This window comes from Myotis brandtii, unplaced genomic scaffold, assembly GCF_000412655.1.
Source record: "Myotis brandtii unplaced genomic scaffold, ASM41265v1 scaffold2842, whole genome shotgun sequence".
Classification (NCBI taxonomy): Eukaryota; Metazoa; Chordata; class Mammalia; order Chiroptera; family Vespertilionidae; genus Myotis; species Myotis brandtii.
Window position 1 is genome coordinate 51,335 of NW_005360858.1, and position 18,289 is coordinate 69,623.

The 18,289-nt window shown below is 41.1% G+C and overlaps 2 protein-coding genes across 2 annotated transcripts in view; one reads left to right on the forward strand and one right to left on the reverse strand.

The window, feature by feature from the left end:
* LOC102242061 (complement factor H) overlaps positions 1 to 8,655 on the forward strand; it is a 44,760-nt gene extending 36,105 nt beyond the window's left edge. The window contains exons 12-20 of the mRNA XM_014541966.1: positions 923 to 1,105; positions 1,801 to 1,974; positions 2,811 to 2,987; positions 4,462 to 4,635; positions 4,859 to 5,041; positions 5,455 to 5,631; positions 7,136 to 7,309; positions 7,533 to 7,715; positions 8,240 to 8,655. Coding sequence (XP_014397452.1) covers positions 923 to 1,105; positions 1,801 to 1,974; positions 2,811 to 2,987; positions 4,462 to 4,635; positions 4,859 to 5,041; positions 5,455 to 5,631; positions 7,136 to 7,309; positions 7,533 to 7,715; positions 8,240 to 8,436 — 1,622 coding nt within the window. The 3' untranslated portion in view covers positions 8,437 to 8,655. The remainder of the gene's footprint in view (positions 1 to 922; positions 1,106 to 1,800; positions 1,975 to 2,810; positions 2,988 to 4,461; positions 4,636 to 4,858; positions 5,042 to 5,454; positions 5,632 to 7,135; positions 7,310 to 7,532; positions 7,716 to 8,239) is intronic.
* Positions 8,656 to 11,027: 2,372 nt separating this feature from the next.
* The window catches only part of LOC102242357 (complement factor H-related protein 3), a 17,591-nt gene continuing 10,329 nt past the window's right edge, over positions 11,028 to 18,289 (reverse strand). Inside the window, exons 4-7 of the mRNA XM_014541967.1 lie at positions 17,340 to 17,621; positions 15,971 to 16,183; positions 15,662 to 15,748; positions 11,028 to 11,402 (exon numbers count right to left, since the gene is read on the reverse strand). Coding sequence (XP_014397453.1) covers positions 11,206 to 11,402; positions 15,662 to 15,748; positions 15,971 to 16,183; positions 17,340 to 17,621 — 779 coding nt within the window. The 3' untranslated portion in view covers positions 11,028 to 11,205. The remainder of the gene's footprint in view (positions 11,403 to 15,661; positions 15,749 to 15,970; positions 16,184 to 17,339; positions 17,622 to 18,289) is intronic.

The window sequence follows — 18,289 nt, forward strand, 5'->3', positions numbered from 1 at the left end:
TGCAGGCTCCATCCCCAGTGTGGGGGGTGCTGGAGGCAGCCAATCATGATTCCCTCTCATCATTGATGTTTCTATCTTTCTCGCTCTTCCTTTCTCTCTAAAATCATTTAAAAAAATATTTCTATTTAAAAAAGGAAAGAAATAGTTGTAACCCTGGCTGGTGTCGCTAAGTTGTTTGGGTGTCATCCCAGGTACCAAGAAATCACTGGTTTGATCCCAGTCAGGGCACATGCTGGGGTTGTGGGCTTAATCCCCACTAGGAGACATGCAGGAGGCAGCCAATCGATGTATCTCTCTCTCGCTCTCTCTCTCTCTTTCTCTCTCTCTCTCTCTCTCTCTCTCTCTCCTCTCTATCTAAAAATCAATAAAAAAAATTTAACTTAAGATATAGAAGCTTAACTCTTACCAAAAAAATTTGCTTTATCTTCTTTTTTCAATCATGTGTGTAAACTTATGAAGATTTTCCATCTCAATGGCATCTAAATGGTCGCTGCATTAGAGATCCATTGTTTTCTCTTTATTCAGGTCTCCCCTGTGGCAGCCCTCCCACAGTGCAAAATGCCTTCATACCAAACCAGAAGCCTAACTATCTACATGGGGACACAGCACATTATGAATGCAGGAACCATTTGGACCTCTTCGGGAATGCAGAAGTGACATGCTTACCTGGGAAGTGGACAGACCCACCTGAGTGCAAGGGTAGGTGTCTCATTCTCCCCTCCCAGTCTCTGTGCAGCTTCTGTAAACACTTGGTTACTAGACTCCTGTCCAGCTGGCCTTCATTTGGGTACTCAGGTTGATTGCTCTATCATTTCCTGTAAATCGGTTTGGGGCCAGGAGCCAGTGAGTGTAGCTCCCACCTACTCTGCAGCTCCCTTAAAATCAACTGCTCACTCAATAAACCAACAATATCCTCTCTTAGAGCCCACAGGACAATGTGGGCCCCCTCCTGCTATTGACAATGGAGACATTACCACGGATCCATTAGCAGTCTACGCTCCCGGGTCTTCAGTGGAGTATCAATGCCAGGCCTACCATGAACTTGAGGGAAACAGGAGAATAACATGCCTTGATGGACAGTGGTCTGAGCCACCCAAATGCTTAGGTAAGTCCTTTAATATTCCTGTGGACTCTGAGTAAAATCAATGTAATGCATAGGTTTTACTGTTTATGATCACATTTTGATGAATTAATGAACAATGCTAGCCCTATCAGGTTCAGCTCAGTGGAAGAGTTTTGGTCTGAGGACTGAAGGGTTCCAGATTTGATTGTGGTCAAGGGCACATTCCCAGGTTGCAGGCTCCATCTCCTGTGGAGGCGTGCAGGTGGCAGCCAATCAATGATTTGCTCTCATCATTGATGTTTCCATCTCCCTCCCTCTTCCTTTCTATCTAAAATCATAAAAAATATATTTTTTAAAAAAAAATGAAAGAAATAGTTGTAGCCCTGGTTGGTGTGGCTCAGTTGATTGGGTGTCATCCCAGGTACCAAGAAATTGCTGGTTTGCTCCCAGTCAGGGCACATGCTGGGGTTGTGTGCTTAATCCCCAGTAAGAGACATGCAGGAGGCAGCCAATCGAAGTCTCTCTCTCTCTCTCTCTCTCTCTCTCTCTCTCTCTCTCCTCTCTATCTAAAAATCAATAAAAAAAATTTAACTTAAGATATAGAAGCTTAACTCTTACCAAAAAAATTTGCTTTATCTTGTTTTTTCAATCATGTGTGTAAACTTATGAAGATTTTCCATCTCAATGGCATCTAAATGATCGCTGCATTAGAGATCCATTGTTTTCTCTTTATTCAGGTCTCCCCTGTGGCAGCCCTCCCACAGTGCAAAATGCCTTCATACCAAACCAGAAGCCTAACTATCGACATGGGGACACAGCACATTATGAATGCAGGAACCATTTGGGCCTCCTCGGGAATGCAGTGGTGACATGCTTAAGAGGGAAGTGGACAGACCCACCTGAGTGCAAGGGTAGGTGTCCCATTCTTCCCTCCCGGTCTCTGGGCAGCTTCTGTAAACACTTGGTTACTAGACTCCTGTCCAGCTGGCCTTCATTTGGTTACTCAGTTTGATTGCTCAATCGATTCCTGTAATCGGTTTGGGGCTGGGAGGAGGTGATTGTAGCTCCCACCTACTCCGCAGCTACCTGACAGTCAGTAAATCAAATATTATCCTCTCTTAGAGTCTAAAGGACAATGTGGGCCCGCTCCTTCTTTTGACCGTGGAGACATTACCACATTCCCCTCACCAGTCTATGCTCCCGAGATGTAGCCAGCCCCATATGGCTCAGTGGTTGACCATCAACCTATGAACTAGGAGGTGACAGGTCAAATCCCCAGTGTGGGGTGTGCTGGAAGCAGTCCATCAGTGATTCCCTCTCATCAGTGATGTTTCTACCTCTCAATCCCTCTCTCTTCCTCTCTGAAATCATTAAAAAGTTAGTCAATTGAATATGTTTGATGTTATTATGGGAAACAGATTTGGACAGAAGCAAAAAATATAATATGTACATAGTGAGTGTGACCTGTGTGGACAAATAAGAAATTGGATGTAAGAAATTTGGTCTGGATCATGACCTGTATGCCCATCTCCTCAGGCTTTCAATACCACCATCCCCATGTGACACCTTTGATAAATGCAAAATTATTCAATGTAATTGAGTCAAATCTGATTGAATTTTCAAGTTATAAGGAAAACATTTTACAATAGGCATTAGTTTGGTGTGTATCTATTATTCTAAAATATAATTATTTGCCAACATGTACTTTTAAAGATTTACTGAAAAGTGTATGTTGTTGCTTTTTCAGCAATGACTTGTCCTAGCCCACCCAGCTATGGCAATGCCATCCTTGTAGGCCGGAACAAGAACTCATACAAGTCAGGAGAACAAGTGACTTATCGATGTCCAAAATATTACCAAATGGAAGGATCCAATGTTGTACAGTGTATGAATGGCCGGTGGATAGGAACACCCACATGCAAAGGTATTTTGGTGAATGGCTTCTCCCATCATTAAAAAATAGACACAGGTTCTGGTGAGGCCAGATCAAGGAAGGTTTATGCCTCAACAGAGAGGAATGGGATGTGCACTCAGTGCTGGGCATTGGGGCCCCAGAGCCCTCAGAGTGTGACCCCGGAAACAGCCGTGTCAGTGTCTCTGGGGAATCGGTAGGAAGGCAAATGCAAACTCACAGGCTCACTCTGACTCAGCATCAGAAGCTCAGGGGTTGTGACCCTGAAACCGTTGTAGCAATTCCCAGCGGGCTCTATGCCCATTTTGTGGGGAACCGTAGCTTCAGCCTCTTATTACTTTATATCCACCCGAGTCTCCCCAGTGAACTGCACAGTCCTCACTGCAGTGCCTTCAAGCACTCACATTATCGGAGTATTTCTTGAAATTGTAAATATATTGTACTCTTATTTTTGCTCAATTTCTGTGTGGATCTTTTGATTTTTAATCTGTATTTTTGAAAGTATTCCAAAAGTCCACTTTTCTGCCCATTAACCCCTTCTAGCCTGGCCCTGGCTCCTCCCCAATCTTTCAGCCCCCTGTTGTCTATGTCCATGGGTTATGCATGAATGCATACAAGGTCTTTGGTTCTCTCTTCCTCCCCTTTCCACTGCCTCCATCCCTCTGAGATTCCACAGTCTGTTGCTGTTTGGATCTTTTAAGTGATGATCTTTTCCTTCAATTATATGATATCCCTCAAAGCCTGTTAATTCTTGACTTCCTGTCTAAGAAAGAGGCTATTGTCACTTACTTTCTAAAGGCCTAAAATAAACATTCAAAAACATGATGTTTGAGAAACTCATTTTGATGCCAAAAAAGGGATTTATGATGAATATCTAGGGTTTAGAAATTCATTTTGAATTTATATAATTGATGTTTGGATTATTAAACTTAAAGGAAAATATTCAGAAAAACTATCATTTTCTTTAAAAAATTCATTTTAATTTTTATTGAATTTATTGGCGTGGCATTGGTTAATAAATATTGCTGGGAAAATTGGACAGACACAAGCAAAAAAAAAAATGAAATTGGACCATCTTCTTATACCAAAGAGAAGAATAAACTCAAAATGGATTAAAGACTTAACTATAAGGTGTGAAATCATAAAAATCCTAGAAGAAATCATAGGCAGTCAAATCTCAGACATTTCTCCCAGCACGATCTTTTCTGATATATATCCTCGAGTAAGGGAAACAAAAGAAAAAAATAAATAAGTCTACGTGAAACTAAAGTTTTGCACGGCATAATCATCATTTTCATTGGCCTAAAAAATCTCTATTAACCTTACAGAGAGGACGGGAAATAAATTTAAGATATAGAAGTTTAACACAAACCAAAAAATTGCTTTATCTATTTTCAATCTTGCATGTAAATTTGTGAAGATTTTCAGTCTCAATTGCATCTAAATGATCGCTACATTAGAGATTCCTTTTTTCCTCTTTATTCAGATCTCTCCTGTGGCAGCCCTCCCACAGTGCAAAATGCCTTTATACCAAACCAGAAGCCTAGATATCGACATAGGGAAACAGCACATTACGAATGCAGGAACCCTTTGGGCCTCGTCGAATATGCAGAAGTGACCTGCTTAAGAGGGAAGTGGACAGACCCACCTGAGTGCAAGGGTAGGTGTCTCATTCTCCCCTCCCAGTCTCTGTGCAGCCTCTGTAAGCACTTGGTTACTAGACTCCTGTCCAGCTGGCCTTCATTTGGTTACTCAGGTTTGTTGCTCTATTGTTTCCTGTAAATCGGTTTGGGCCTGGGAGGAGGTGAGTGTAGCTCCCACCTACTCCACAGCTCCCTTAAAATCAACTGCTCACTCAATAAACCAACAGTATCCTCTCTTAGAGTCCACAGGACAATGTGGGCCCCCTCCTGCTATTGACAATGGAGACGTTACCACATATATATCACCATTCTACGCTCCCGGGTCTTCAGTGGAGTATCAATGCCAGGCCTACTATGAACTTGAGGGAAACAGGAGAATAACGTGCCGTGATGGACAGTGGTCTGAGCCACCCAAATGCTTAGGTAAGTCCTTTAATATTCCTGTGGACTCTGAGAAAATCAGTTTTACTGTTTATGATAAAATTTTGATGAATTAATAAACAATTTTAGCCCTAGTCGGTTTGGTTCAGTGGAAGAACTTTGGTCTGAGGACTGAAGGGTTCCAGGACTGATGCTGGTCAAGGGCACATACCCAGGTTGCAGGCTTTCAATTCCACCGTCCCCACGTGACACCTTTAATAAATGTGAAATTATTCAATGTAATTGAGTAATGATGGTGAACAAGTTTTAAGAAAAACATTTTTATAACATTTTCAAGTTATAAGAAAGACATTGTACAGTAGGCTTTAGTTTGGTGTGTATCTATTATTCTAGAGTATAATTATTGGCCGACATGTTAAAGATTTACTGAAAAGTCTATGTTCTAGCCTTTTCAGCAAAGACTTGTCCTAGCCCACCCAGCTATGACAACACCATCCTCGTGGGCCAGCCGAAGAACTCATACAAGTCAGGAGAACACGTGGTTTATAGATGTCCAGACTATTACCAAATGTATGGATCCAATGTTGTAGAGTGTAGGGACGGCATTTGGATAGGAACACCCACATGCAAAGGTATTTTGGTGAATGGCTTCTCCCATCATTAAAAAATAGACACAGGTTCTGGTGAGGCCAGATCAAGGAAGGTTTATGCCTCAACAGAGAGGAATGGGATGTGCACTCAGTGCTGGGCATTGGGGCCCCAGAGCCCTCAGAGTGTGACCCCGGAAACAGCCATGTCAGCGTCTCTGGGGAATTAGTAGAAAGGCAAATGCAAACTCACAGGCTCACTCAGACTCAGCATCAGAAGCTCAGGGGTTGTGACCCTGAAACCGTTGTAGCAATTCCCAGCGGGCTCTACGCCCACTTTTGTGGGGAACCGTAGCTTCAGCCTCTTATTACTTTATATCCACCCGAGTCTCCCCAATGAACTGCATGTTGCTCACTGCAGTGCCCGTAAGCACTCACATTAGTGAAGTGTATTTTGATGAAATTATAAATTCATTGTTTTATTTTCCATAATTTCTGTTTGGATATTTTTTTTATCTTTATTGTAGAAAGTACTACAGAAGTCCACTTCCCCCCCATTGCCCCTTCTAGCCTGGCCCTGGTACCCGCCCCAGTCTTCACCCCCTGTTGCCTGTGTCCATGGGTTAGGCATGAATGCATACAAGGTCTTTGATTATTCTCTTCCCACACCCCCATCCTCCCTCACCTTCCGTCTGAGATTCCACAGTCTGTTTCTGTTTGGATCTTTTAAGTGATCATTTTTTCCCTTCAACCAACCATATGATATCCCTCAAAGCCTGTTATTTCTTGACTTACTCTCTAAGAAAGTGGCTACTGTGCTTATTTTTCTAAACGCCTAAATTCAAAATTCAAAGACATGATGTTTGCAAACCACTTTTTGAAGCCAAATAATGTATATATTATGAGTTTCTATGGTCTAGAAATTCATTTTAAATTTATATCATTTTTTGCTTGGTTTACTAAATTTAAAGGAAAATGTTCTGAAAAACCATCACTTTCTTTTCATTCTATGACTTTTTAAAAAAAATTTATTGAATTTATTGGGGTGACATTGGTCCATAAATGGTGTTGGGAAAATTGGACAGATATAAGCAAAAAAATTATGAAATTGGACCACCATCTTACACCAAAAACTACACATTGCTCATTGCAGTGATTAAAGTCTTAAATGTAAAATTTGAAGTCATAAAAATCCTAGAAGAAATCATAGGCAGTCAAATCTCAGACATTTCACATAGCAATATACTTGCTGATATAACTCCCCAAACAATGGAAATATAAGAAAAAAGTAAACAAATAGAACTACGTCAAAATAAAAAGTTTTGCACAGCATAATAATCATTTTCATTGGCCTAATTATGTCCATTAACCTTCAAGAGATGATGGGAAAGAACTTTAAGATATAGAAGCTTAACTCTTATCAAAAAAAATAAAAATATTGCTTTATCTTCTCCATTCAATCCTGCATATGAATTTATGAAGCTTTTCAGTCTCAACTGAGTTGTAAACAATCACTGAATTAGAGATCCATTTTTTTCTCTTTATTCAGATCTCTCCTGTGGCAGCCCTCCCACAGTGCAAAATGCATTCATACCAAACCAGAAGCCTAGGTATGGACATGGGGACACAGCACGTTATGAATGCAGGCGCCCTTTGGACCTCTTCGGGAAAGCAGTGGTGACCTGCTTCAGTGGGAAGTGGACAGACCCACCTGAGTGCAAGGGTAGGTGTCTCATTCTCCCCTCCCAGTCTCTGTGCAGCTTCTGGAAACACTTGGTTATTAGACTCCTGTCCAGCTGGCCTTCATTTGGTTACTCAGGTTTGTTGCTCTATCGATTCCTGTAAATCGGTTTGGGGCCGGGAGGAGGTGAGTTTAGCTCCCACCTACTCCGCAGCTCCCTTAAAATCAACTGCTCACTCAATAAACCAACAATATCCTCTCTCAGAGCCCACAGGAAAATGTGGGCCCCCTCCTGCTATTGACAATGGAGACATTACCACATATATATCACCATTCTACGCTTCGGGGTCTTCAGTGGAGTATCAATGCCAGGCCTACTATGCACTTGAGGGAAACAGGAGAATAACGTGCCGTGATGGACAGTGGTCTGAGCCACCCAAATGCTTAGGTAAGTCCTTTAATATCCTCGTGGACCCTGGGAAATCCCTGTAATGAATGTCATGTTTGCTGTTTACAACTGAACTTGCATGGACACTCACCCCTTCTGTTGACAACCAAATAGTCATGTCTGAGGGTGTAAAGTCTGAAAAATTCTTGAGCATCAACAGCAAGAAACTATCATTTTTCTTTAATTTATTTTCCCCATCACCACTTATGCCCCCACCACGCTCATCCGCCTCCACCACCCACTTCAAGGATTCTTTAATGAAAGCCCTTCATAGCGTAGGTGACATTGTGAACATTGATTATAACATCCAATGACCACACATTCCACAGAGTACCTCGTTTTTACATCATTGATAGTTTAAAATGAGTTATACCAACATGATCAATTTTCAATGAATTGTTTTGGAAAAGGTTTTGAGAATAAATTTCTGGATCTGTGTAGAATATTCTACATGAAAGTGTAAAATTCTGTGGAAAATATTTGTATACTACTTAATGTTTTATGTCCCTTTTTTAAACCTTCAGATGCATGTATAATATCAGAAGAAATCATGAAAGAACATAACATACAGTTGAAATGGTCATATGCAAAAAAAATTTATTCTGGAACGAATGATTATGTTGAATTTGTGTGTCGACCTCCCTATCGTAGACTGTCACCAGCGTCTGCATTCCGAGTACAATGTCATGAAGGAAAAATGGAGTATCCCTCTTGTGCATAACATGAGAGCTATGTGGCAGTTTTCACATTAAAATATAAGCCTTCATTCAGAATGTTTTAATATTAATCTAATTCTTCTCAATATATTTTTCTAGTTGGGTGTAACTGACTTGTATTCATTAATCCGAATTCCTGTTAAATGCCATGTGGGAGATGTCATTGTAATCTGAGACCAACGGACCACATCTCATAAGCATCTCATTAAAATGTGACAAACCAACATGCTGTGTGTTCTGTTCATGAAACGTCTCTGGCCAGAAATTAGATGCCATCTCTCCCCTCCTTGCTTTCCCCTATCCACCTCCCAACATTCTCAAAGCTTCTCCACAGCTGTGGGGGTGTTTTGAGACTCTAATTTCAGAGGAACAAAATAAAAAATGCTTGTCTCCTTCTTCACCTTACAGTCACTTCACAAACATGTCAAAACCAAACTGTATCACACCCATGTTGGCAATAGATGGTAGAGGTTATTACTTAGGTTTGCTTATCTAAACGTAACTCACTATACCCCCAAAATGATGAAATGCAACATCTACTATCCATCTAGCACCTACAATCATTCAAACTGGTCATAAAGAGTTATTAGATTCTAACCAGGGGCCTAGCTATTGTAACAGGGACATGAAAGCTGATAAAAATAAAATACCGAGTATAAACACGTAGAACGCATTCTCCCAGTGTGCTGTGAAAAGTGAGCCAATGTTTACAGAACAAAGACTGGCAGGAAGCACAGTGAAACACCTACCATAACTACAGTTCCATTTAGATCTAATAGGCGTGGTCATTGGGTTCAATTTTTGTATGCTCCTATTCCTCTATCTTTAACATATATCACCTTTGGTCCACAAGAGTATGTTAATTTAAATTCAACACATATGAAAAGTAAGACAATACATGCTGAGGAGTATAAAGAACTCTTTCATGATGATGTGGGCATATGGTCGGGGTAAACTGCTGGAGGTGAAATTCATGGATCACTCAGTAGATATGAAAGCCTGGAGAGGCTTGCAAGACCCCTCAGTTCTCATTAACAATCAACTACAATTTGATTGCCAAAAAAGGATATTATAAATCCTAGACCAACTACTAAAAAGAGAGATCTAACCACCAACAAATTGTGTAAAATGAAATGCTAAAAGCATAGACTAATGTAAAAGAATGCAGAGGATTCTAAAGAGTACATGGGCCAAATTAGAAGCAATTGGCAGATGGCATGAGTACATCCATCAATAGTAATTACTGATATTAAATTACAATGACAAGCCAATAAGAAAGAAGAAGAAGTAGAATTGAATAAAGAGAAAACCCAGTTATGAGCTGGCGCCCCATGTGTGTGTGAGTGTGTGTGTGTGTGTGTGTGTGTGTGTCCATCCGTCCGCTGGGGGCCTGCCCCTAGCCGCACCGCAGAGGCTCAGAGCAGGCCACCCTCTGTGTTGATCTCTCAGGCTCTGGGCTGCACCTGCGTGTGTTCTCTCAGGTTCAGGGCCACACCCAGCCCCTCCTCCTGAGCTGGTCATGACCGTTATGGCGTCCCAACCTCATTTTCATATTACTTCTTTATATATATAGACTAGAGGCCCCATGCATGAAATTCATGCAAAAGTAGGCCTTCCTTCCTCTGGCTCCCAGCACCAGCTTCCCTCTGGCACCCGGGACCCGGGTTCCGTCCGGAGGGTCATCCAGAAGGACGTATGTTCTAATTAGCATGTTAAGCTTTTATTATTATAGATTGAACTGTAGTTATGGTAGGTGTTTCGTTGTGCTTCCTGCTAGTCCTTGTTCTGTGAACGTTGGCTCACTTTTCACAGCATAATGGGTGAATGTGTTGTTGTGTTTATACTCAATATTTTATTTTTACCAGCTTTCATGTCCAAGTTATAATAGCTATGCCCCTGATTAGAATCTAATACCTCTTTATGACTTGTTTGCTAGATGAATATGTAGACAATGTTTTATTTCACCATTTTGGGGGTATAGTGAGCTACAGATAGATAAGAAAAACTAAGTAATAACCTCTACCGTCTATTGCCAACATGGATATGACATAGTTTGGTTTTGACATGTTTGTGAAGTAATTTTAAGGTGAAGATGTTGACATGCATTTTTCCCCCTTTCCTGTGAAATGAGATTCTCAAAATGCCCCCACGTAGCATTTTGGTTTGTCATATTTGAGATGCATATAGAAGTGATCTGTTGGTTGGTCTCAGATTACAATGACATCTTCCACATAGTATTTAACACAAATTCTGACTAATGAATAAAAACGAGTTAAACCAAATCAGAAAAGTAAATTGAGAAGAATTGGATTCAAAATGAGAAATTCTGAGTGAATTGAATGAATTTTTTATTCATCATCATCGTCGTCATCATCATCATCACCATCATCATCACCATCTGATGGTGTGCCTGGCATACAACTATCATCTTGTTCATAAGTGGGATACTCCAGTTCTCCTTCTTGACATTGTACTTGGAATGCAGATGGTGGTGGCACTTCACTACAGCTAGGCTGACACACAAATTCAATATAATCTTCCATTGTAAAATAATCTTTTCTCGCATCTAACCATCTCAACTGTATGTTATGTTTTCTCATGATTTCTTCTGATACTACACATGCATCTGAGGGTTAAAAAAAAAGAACATAAAACTAAGTATTAGGCAAATATCTTCCACAGGAAAGAGCAGGAAATGCCAGAAGCCTGGCAAGCTTTCAGGCAGGAAGAGCAGTAGGTGGGCCTGGCCATGTATTTGGGGCCGCAGGGCTTCTTCATTCACATCTGGGGAGCTTCACTGTCCCTTCCCGACACACAGCTTGAAATGACTCCTCTGACGTCACCGCCTTGTGTCCCGATTTGCACATAAATTCAACGATATCCCCTGTTTTTACATAATAGGGTTTGTCATCTTTCCCTTTTAACTGTATGTTCTTTTCATTCATGATTTCTTCTGATATTACACATGGATCTGAAAGTAGAAGAAATAATGGAAACAATTAGTAACCTTTCCTTTTATAAACAAATAAACCTTCAACCCAATGACTAGCTTAGAGGATGAAGTTATAGAAAGAGCTAATGTACATCATCAATGTGGGCCGAGTCCTGTTCTCAGCCCCGGTCTGTGGGCCCTCACAGCTCCTCAGCGGGCAGCTGCTCCTCCTCACACACCAGGAAGCTGAGGGGATGGAAGGTCAGGCACACCTGTCCAAGGTCACAGCGCTCACCAGGTGGACGGTGAGTGTGGACCCGGCAGTGTGACCCCAGGGCCTTGGCTCTCTGTCTCTGGGATGTGGGGCATCCACAAGGTGACTTCCTGTCCAGAGGACATGGGAGCCTGCTCCATGGTGGCCATGGTTCTTCGTTGTCCACTTCCCACTCAACTGGCAGTGGCTACAAATGCTCCCAGTTTAGTCACTTTCCACTGGGTTAAACGATGCTAATATTTTTCTCTTATGCCCACAAAATGGGGAAAGAGAACCATAGAAAATCACAAAATTTCTAATGAACCATCTTCTAACAAATACCACTACATAGACATATATGCATAAATACATCTCTATATCCATCCATCCATCCATCCATCCACCCACATCCACCCATCATATTTATCTATCATCTGGCCAGCTGTTCTTCATTCTCTATGGTAAAGGCAGGCTGCACGTATGCAAGCATATGCATGTAGAGAGGTTTTGAATATCAACATGATTATGCGCAAATTTCTTTTTAAAAATGTTATTTTATTTAAAATATTACAAATAGTAGTACATGTGTCTCTTTTAATTTTTATTTTATTCTCTTTTCCCCACCACCATTTATTCCCCCTATGCCCTCTTCCACCTCCACCCAGCCATGTTCCACCCACAGTCACCATACTGTTGCCTATGACCATGAATTCTCTTTTTTTCTTTGTTTCTCAATCCCTCTACCTTCCATCTCTCTCCCTCACACACATACACACACACACACACACACACACACACACACACAAACACACACACACCCTGCACCTGAACTCTCTGCTTGCTCTCTATATATAAAACTGTCTCTATTTTGCTTGGTAGTTCAGTTTGTTCATTAAATTCCACATATGAGTGACATCCTATGGTACTTGTCTTTCTCCACTTCTGGGAATTTATCTGAAGAAACCTGAAACACTAATTCAAAAGCTATGTATACACTCCTATGTTCATTGCAGAGTTATTTGCAATTGTGAAGATTTGGAAGCAGCCCCTGGTGTCCATCAGTGGATAAGTGGGTAAAAAAGCTGTGGGCCGTTTATACAAAGGCATACGATGCTGCCGTAAACAGGAAGCAGATTTTATCCTTTGTAACAGCGTGGGTGGAACTGGAGAACATTATGCTAAATGCACAAATTTATCACCTCACTATTTCACTGGGACCCCATTTGTAAAATCAATGCAAGGGTTACCTTCCTTAGACTTTTTTTAGAGACATTAGGGACTTTCTAGTGTATGGCTACTGCAATGTGACTGCAAGCAACATCTCATATATTGTATTAAAGTTGAAGACCTTGTCTGTTTTCTATAGGCAAACTGTTCTAACATTGTAGAAAATCGTGCATGCTAAAACTTTTAATTTAGGGTTTTCTTTATTATTATTGTTTAAAGTATTGCAAATATTAGTACATATGTCTGTTTTCCCCCCCATTGACCTCCTCCACCCCCCTGCACATGCCCTCACCACCCTAGTGTCTGTGCATGCATATAAGCATAACTAATATACTTTTTTAATGGTATGACATCATTATATAATAGAAGCCTAATATGCTAAGTGTCTGGTCTTCAGGTTGGCCATTCAACCAATCAAAGCGTAATATGCTAATGATATGCTAAGGCCACTCAACTGGCTCGCTATGATGTGCACTGTCCACCAGGGAACAGACAGTCGAACAGTCAAGCAGTCACTATGACATGCACTGACCATCAGGGGAAAGATGCTCCAATAGTAGGTGAGCTTGCTGCTGGGGTCTGGCTGATCAGGACTGAACGAGATGGGCCAGACACACCCTGGAGCCCTCCTGCAGTCCCTCCCCGGCTGGCCAAATTCCGCATCCCTCCCCAGGCCCAATCATGCATTGGTGGGGTCCCTCGGCCTGGCCTGCACCCTCTCGAAATCCTGGACCCCTCAGGGGATGTCGGAGAGCTGGTTTCAGCCTGATCCCACAGGCCAGGCCTAGGGACCCCGCTGGTGCACAAATTTGTGCACTGGCCTCTAGTTGATTAATAATATTATATATGGGCTTCAAATGTTCAATTCTATGAAATAGCATCTGTATTTTGCTTTGTGTGCCCACCACCTGAAGTCAATTCATCCTCCATCACCATATGTTTGACCCTCTTTTTACGTTCTACTACCCCTCCCCCTTCTCTCTGATAATCACCATATTGTTGTCTGTGCCTATGAGTTTTTGTCTGTTTTTTTTATCCGTTTGTTTCAATTTTATATCCCACATATAAGTGAAATCAACAGTTCAAATTTGTCTGCCGAACTTATTTCACTTCGCATGATATTCTCAAGGTCTATCCATGATGTCACAAACGGCAGTATTTCATCTTCTGGCTGAGTAATAACGTTCTACTGCCCCTCCCCCTTCTCTCTGATAATCATCATATTGTTGTCTGTGCCTGAGTTTTTGTCTGTTTTTTTTTATCCGTTTGTTTCAATTTTATATCCCACATATAAGTGAAATCAACAGTTCAAATTTGTCTGCCGAACTTATTTCACTTCGCATGATATTCTCAAGGTCTATCCATGATGTCACAAACGGCAGTATTTCATCTTCTGGCTGAGTAATATTCCATCACATATTTGTAAGACATCTTTATCTAATCATATATGAAATTTTGGAGATATCATGGACTCCTATCTCTCTTGACCCAAGTGTTTTGTATTCTAGTTCAGCCATCACTGACATTGATAAGGCCTTAGACATAGCTGAAAGTTCTGTTCCAACACATCCCATTAACTATTCCATGATGAAACATGATAGAATAACACATATGGCTCCTGATATCCAAAAGTTTTTCAAATGTTCCTCAGTACATGCAGATGCTGTTTACATCCAAAAGGATATATTATGTGGGTTCTACATACCTGTCAAAACACTTTTTCTGATCTTTCCTTCTTAACTTTACTAATCCAAGCAAAAATTTACCTCCTTGCTTTAATACACCATATGTCTATGTAATTTTTTACACGATGTTGGATGTTGCCTTTGATAATCTTAAGTGCTCTCAGCAAATTTCAATTCCATGACTCAAGTAAAGTCTTACCTCTGTCACAGAACTGATTTTATGTCCCCAGAAAATGGACATTGCTTCCTATTCTTTGTGGGAGGAACAAGTCTTGCTTGTGCTGGGAGACATATCTTAGACTTGTCCAACTATGCAATCATCTAAACTTGAGATTTAGAACTTACCTTGGAAATACAATACTTTCTTTTCCATATAACCTAGTTTGGAGCTATTTCTAGACCAGTGGTCGGCAAACCGCGGCTCGCGAGCCACATGCAGCTTTTTGGCCGCTTGAGTGTGGCTCTTCCACAAAATACCCCGTGCAGGCGCGCATGTACAGTGTGATTGAAACTTTATAGCCCATGCACAGAAGTCGGTTCTCGGCCTGGGCGAGTCTATTTTGAAGAAGTGGCGTTAGAAGAAGTGGGGGGTGTTGGTCGGTCGGGCGACGGGAGACTCGGCGCAGGCGTACCCTAGTTAAGTTAATAACAATGTACCTACCTATATAGTTTAAGTTTTAAAAATTTGGCTCTCGAAAGAAATTTCAATCGTTGTACTGTTGATATTTGGCTCTGTTGACTAATGAGTTTGCCGACCACTGTTCTAGACTATTCTGACTTGGGTATATTAACTTTGATTTCCGGTCCTGGACTTACTGGGTTTGCTGTGATCTCCCGCAGAAGGGGACACATACACAGGAGAGGATGAGTCAGGGAGGGTCCACAGTGGGATCAGCTAATGTATCAGAATCAGCCTCTCCCAATGTTCCTGTTTAAAGGACCTTTATCATTGTTCACATAGGGATTCTCCAGGCTCACAGCCCTACACACGAGTCTCCGAATGTGAAACATTGAGCAGGAGAGCTGTTGGTGAGCACAGTTCTAGACTCTGACTGCATGACTAGTAGACCACACACCGGCTCATAAACATCACCCTCATGGTCTCAGGATCCAGAAGAATCTTGAGAACTTACCCATGCATCTCGGGACTTCAGACCACTTTCCATAACTACAGGTTACATATTTAGGAGAGCATTTTAAATGTTGAAGAACAAATTGTACTTTTATTGGAAACTACTCGTGTAAAGCTGCACAGGAAGTATTGTCCCTCTTTGGCATCTGTTGAAGAACAAATTGTAGTTTTATTGGAAACTACTCATGTAAAGCTGCACAGGAAGTATTGTCCCTCTTTGGCATTTTAAACCTTGTAACCAAAATGTGGTTCAAAATGCCTTAGATCACCCACATTCAAGCAAGGACTCCATACATGTAGACTTTTCAGCTCTTGGAAAAGGAAATGATGGATTCAAAATACTTACTAAAGCAGGTTGGCAAGTGGAGCCAGCCGTCCTCGCTACACAACATGGAACCCAGGGCATTTCCATCTCTGTTTTCATAGCCATCCAGGCACTGGTAGTCCAACGTGTCATTGGGTAGCAATGCTTTGCCAGTGAATATGACTGTGGCATTCTCAAATATTGGCAAATCACAAAGTTCTAAAACAAAATAAAGGTGACCATTGTATTTCTAATGCCATATCATGTAGAATCCAACTGAGAAAATCTCATTCTGGCAATACTAACCTTTACCATCAGTGTGTGTATCAGTGAAGTATCATGTGACAACTCTCTGAATCAGTGTGATTCTGGCCTGGACAAGTAATATAGCATGAAGAATAGATTTTCTTACACATCCTTTTCCCTATCATTCAATACCTCTAAATATATGTTAGGAACCTTTAGTCTGATGTATTTTTAACTGTGGATATATCACTGGCTTTTACTAAAATATACTATTATAACGATATCATGTTATCATTTGAAGGACAACACAATTTGTGATTTCATGAGGTAATGTATGTATTTATGTAGGAGACTGATATATCCACAGTTAAAAATACATCAGACTAAAGGTTCCTAACATATATTTAGAGGTATTGAATGATAGGGAAAAGGATGTGTAAGAAAATCTATTCTTCATGCTATATTACTTGTCCAGGCCAGAATCACACTGATTCAGAGAGTTGTCACATGACTGTGATACCCAGAGTGTGAGTATTTGAGAAAGACTGTAGGCCTTGGATACAGGATCCATGTATTTATATAAAACATCCTCTTTTTCCTAATGATTCTCAGAATTGAAAATTTATCTACATTGATTTTAAAAATGAATTGCAAAAGGTACAGCTTTTTCACCAAAGGGAGTCCATGAAATGGAAACAATATTTTAAAAATGTAAGAACTGATATCTTTTTTTTTAATCAATCTTCCCACCTTCTGTAGCATAAGGTTTAGTTTTTCTTAAACAGTCTTTTTTTTTAATACCCATAAATGCTTTTAGTGTGCAATAGCTACTGAGTGATCATGGTAAGTATTTCAACCCATATAACAGGTATAGAAAAAGGCAGGAAAAAGGAACTCCTTTAGTTGCCCAGGCTGGCATTCATAGGCTGACGTGTCATTGAACTTAAACCACATGCCTTAACTCTTGGCTCTCACATTCTCAAATATTGGCATATCACACCTGAAGGCTTGGCCCTAACGATGCCCAGAGCCCCCGCCCGTCTGGCCTCCAGCCAGGCCCCCACCCCTCCAGCCAGCCCAGCCCAGCCCCAGCCGGGCGCTGTGGACACCACAGTCATTCATGACTTACTAATGCATCTGGGTTGAGCTGACCATCCATTCTGGAGACATGTAATAGACCCGGATGTGTGACCATCTTCTGTGACATAACCTTGTTTGCACTTATATTTTGTTTTCTTATTCAAGGGATATGTAGACTCAGACTCAGCAATAAATCCATTCTCAATATTTGCCTTCGATTTTAAACATATTTCTAAAAGGAAGAGAGCATAAGGAAACGGTAAGCATATGGTCAGGAAACAGTTTCCTAAGGACTCCCACAACATTACAGCATGAGAAATAAGGGCCATTTGTCAATGAAAACCTGGAAAATTCCTAATCATACAAAGCATTGTGTCGGAGAAAATAGGTTATGAGTTTCCAAAAGCATTAACTCTAGATGTTAGAAACATTTGGGGGAACTAAGCCAGATTTAAAACACTGAGGATGCCTTGTAAGAAATTATTAAAAATCGGTTTGCCTCATGAATCTGGAAGCCCCCAGCCCGCCGGAGCTCTCCTAGCAACAGGCCCCTTTCCTGTGCCTGATTGGGTGTCAATATTGCTAAGAGGGTGGAGCTTAAGTGTTCTCACCCCATGGGAAGCAATGGCACCTATGTGAGGTGATGGATGCGCTACGCAGCTTCATCTGGTGGTCATGTCACCACGTGTGCTTATATCAAAATATAAAGCTGTCCACGTTAAACATATGCAATCCCCATTTTCAGTTACACCCCATTCCTACTGACAAAGGAAAACCAACTGGAAAACCGAAATATACGAGCAGGAATCAACTAGAAACCAAACACTAGAGAAAAGAACAGAGTCAAACAGTGCTTCATTGAAAATAGGCACTAAAATGGATAAACACACGGAAAGAACAATGAAGACAGTGCCAGCCACACAGACACAATGAGGAAACGGAGCCAAATCTATGAACATGACCTTGTGAGGCATATGGACACAGCCAGTGCCTAACTAT